General features: G+C 34.5%; 1 protein-coding gene across 1 annotated transcript; it reads left to right on the top strand.

Annotated features, from left to right (window-relative positions):
• The first annotated feature begins 617 nt into the window (after positions 1-617).
• On the top strand, positions 618-1,795 carry LOC131628877 (extensin-2-like). Its single transcript, XM_058899684.1, has one exon. It carries the CDS (start codon positions 676-678, stop codon positions 1,657-1,659), a length of 984 nt encoding a protein of 327 aa, XP_058755667.1. The 5' UTR covers positions 618-675; the 3' UTR covers positions 1,660-1,795.
• The last annotated feature ends 753 nt before the right edge of the window (positions 1,796-2,548 follow it).

The raw sequence follows: 2,548 nt of genomic DNA, 5'->3' as shown, positions 1-2,548 counted from the left end.
TTATAAGTAGGACATTTTGAAATTCTTGGTCGGAGATGATAGAATGTTTGCTCATGGCAATATATATATGCATGCACACATGCTGTTGGACAGCAAAAATATTGTCCAAATAATATTTCTCTTCAAAGATTCATTTGCATTTTTTTGGTCAAATCATAACAAAAAATGAACTATATGCATTTATCTATTTTTTCAAATGTTGTCATTTGGTTAATGCGCTTAAATTAAGGTCGGATAGTTTGATACTCAAGTTGGATTAAAGAAATCAATGTATTTTACATTTTTCCTATAACTTCTATTTTACACAATATCTCGTTTGCATAATCACCTGTTATTTTCCAAAAGTCAATGGTAATAGCAAGAGTAAACTCTTGACTCGCTCTTTCTGAAAAATGTTTGATCAAATCTAATTATGTAAGGGTTACATACAGTCATCAACTTCTTGACTTTGTAAACTACAAGTTGAAAAATAGAATGGGACAAAAATATAGGGTGCATCATCTATGAAAGCAAAATATCTAATAAAAATGTTAAGCCACTTTGTAAAAAAACTTAAAAAATCTAACATATTGAAGGCCATAACACTATATAAAGCCTTACAATCCAATACTTATAAACAACAAACCTTCTAAATAGCAAATAAAAGATAAATAAGGCTTCTTCTTAAGAGAGAGCATGGGAAGTTCAATTGGGGCGAGGCAATGGCCTCGACTCATATATGCAATAGCACTTTGCATAATCACTTTTACTACTTTTGCTATTGCTGATGACGATAAGCCATACTATGGAGGTCAATATCCATACAACAACTATCCCCAACCACCTTACACTTACAAACCACCTCCATATAATAACTATCAATCTCCACCCCCATATGCTTACAAATTCCCTCCATATAATAACTATCAATCTCCACCCCCATATGCTTACAAATTTCCTCCATATAATTATCAATCTCCTCCTCCATATGATAATAAATTCCCTCCATATTACTATAAATCTCCACCATCTCCTTATGTCGACAAATTTCCTCCATATTACTATAAACCCCCACCTCTACCATCCCCATCGCCACCACCTCCTTATTTCGATAAATTTCCACCATATTACTACAAATCTCCTCCACCATCTCCATCACCACCACCTCCATATGTATATATTAGTCCACCACCTCCATATGTTTACAACTCACCACCACCACCACCCCCTTCACCACCTCCTCCATACGTCTATAAGTCACCACCTCCTCCACCATATGTATACAAGAGCCCACCCCCACCCTCACCACCACCTCCATATATCTACAAATCTCCTCCACCACCATACCCCTCTCCTCCTCCACCATATGTGTACAAGTCACCACCACCCCCATCTCCTTCACCACCTCCTCCATACGTATACAAGTCTTCCCCCCCTCCATATGTTTATGAGTCTCCACCATATATCTATAAACCCCCTCCATATGTTTATGAGTCTCCACCATATATCTATAAACCCCCATCACTACCTCCGTATGTTTATAAATCTCCTCCTCCATCCTACATCTATGCACCCCCATCGCGTCCATCTTATTCATCACCTCCTCCATACTTTTACAAGTCTCCACCTGCACCTTATAATCCTTACCCATATAATTTCCCTCCACCACCTGTGTACTAAACTTGATATGCATTTTTATATTTACTTGCAATTGTGTGGTGTGTAATAAATTCTCATTTGTAATAAACGTTTACAGTGATATAAAGTACATGTTTTGAATTCTATGTTGTATACTAATTTCGAAGTTTGTTTTAATATTTTTTTATAAATATTATATAATATCTATAGTTTAAAATTTTTTTAAAATTTTATAGGATAATAAAGGAATACAAAGAGTACTCTAACATAAGTAAAAATAATCATTTCAAAACATAGTCACTATAGCTCCACTAAAACAAGAGTATTACTCTTTACTTGTTATTACATACACCAAACCAACTCTACATTCTCATGTCATCTCTTTGAAACTGTAGGTTAGGTTATTTATCTAGACATAAAATGTCTCATATGTGATATTTGTGTCCATATATTATTGGCCATGTGATTGGAAACACAAGAGAAGGGATGAATTGTGTGGATTTGAAAAATGTTGATTGAAAATAAAACCATTGATGAAATCAGACTTTGAATACATTTGTTAAAACTAACAAGTAAATAAGCAACATCAAAAAAGAATAGATGGAAAAACAAAGGAAAGAAAATAACTAAAAGTAAAAGAGATAAGGGAGACTGAAAGATTCCAGATATTAATATAGGTTCGACCTAATAATTTTACCTACGCTTGTCCCTGAGAATTCTTCTCGAGAGTATCAACTATCTTGCGAGATTTCAATATGATATGCCCACGAACCTCATTTTACAAGGATTTGAAGCTTAAATCTAAATTCCAACCAAATGACGAACAAATTTATTCTTTGAGTAGTATGAGGTGGAGCCTCCGATGGTGCAGGATCTTTTGGGTGCCATTGGTGATAATAGAAAAAAATGAAAAGATTTTTTCTCAAACGCT

The sequence above is a fragment of the Vicia villosa genome, unplaced genomic scaffold, assembly GCF_029867415.1.
Source record: "Vicia villosa cultivar HV-30 ecotype Madison, WI unplaced genomic scaffold, Vvil1.0 ctg.000487F_1_1, whole genome shotgun sequence".
Classification (NCBI taxonomy): domain Eukaryota; kingdom Viridiplantae; phylum Streptophyta; class Magnoliopsida; order Fabales; family Fabaceae; genus Vicia; species Vicia villosa.
This window is presented reverse-complemented; position numbering and strand designations above follow the sequence as displayed.

Excerpts from the sequence above, each read along its gene's own strand:
- LOC131628877 (XM_058899684.1), top strand. The coding sequence starts at position 676 with ATGGGAAGTTCAATTGGGGCGAGGCAATGGCCTCGACTCATATATGCA.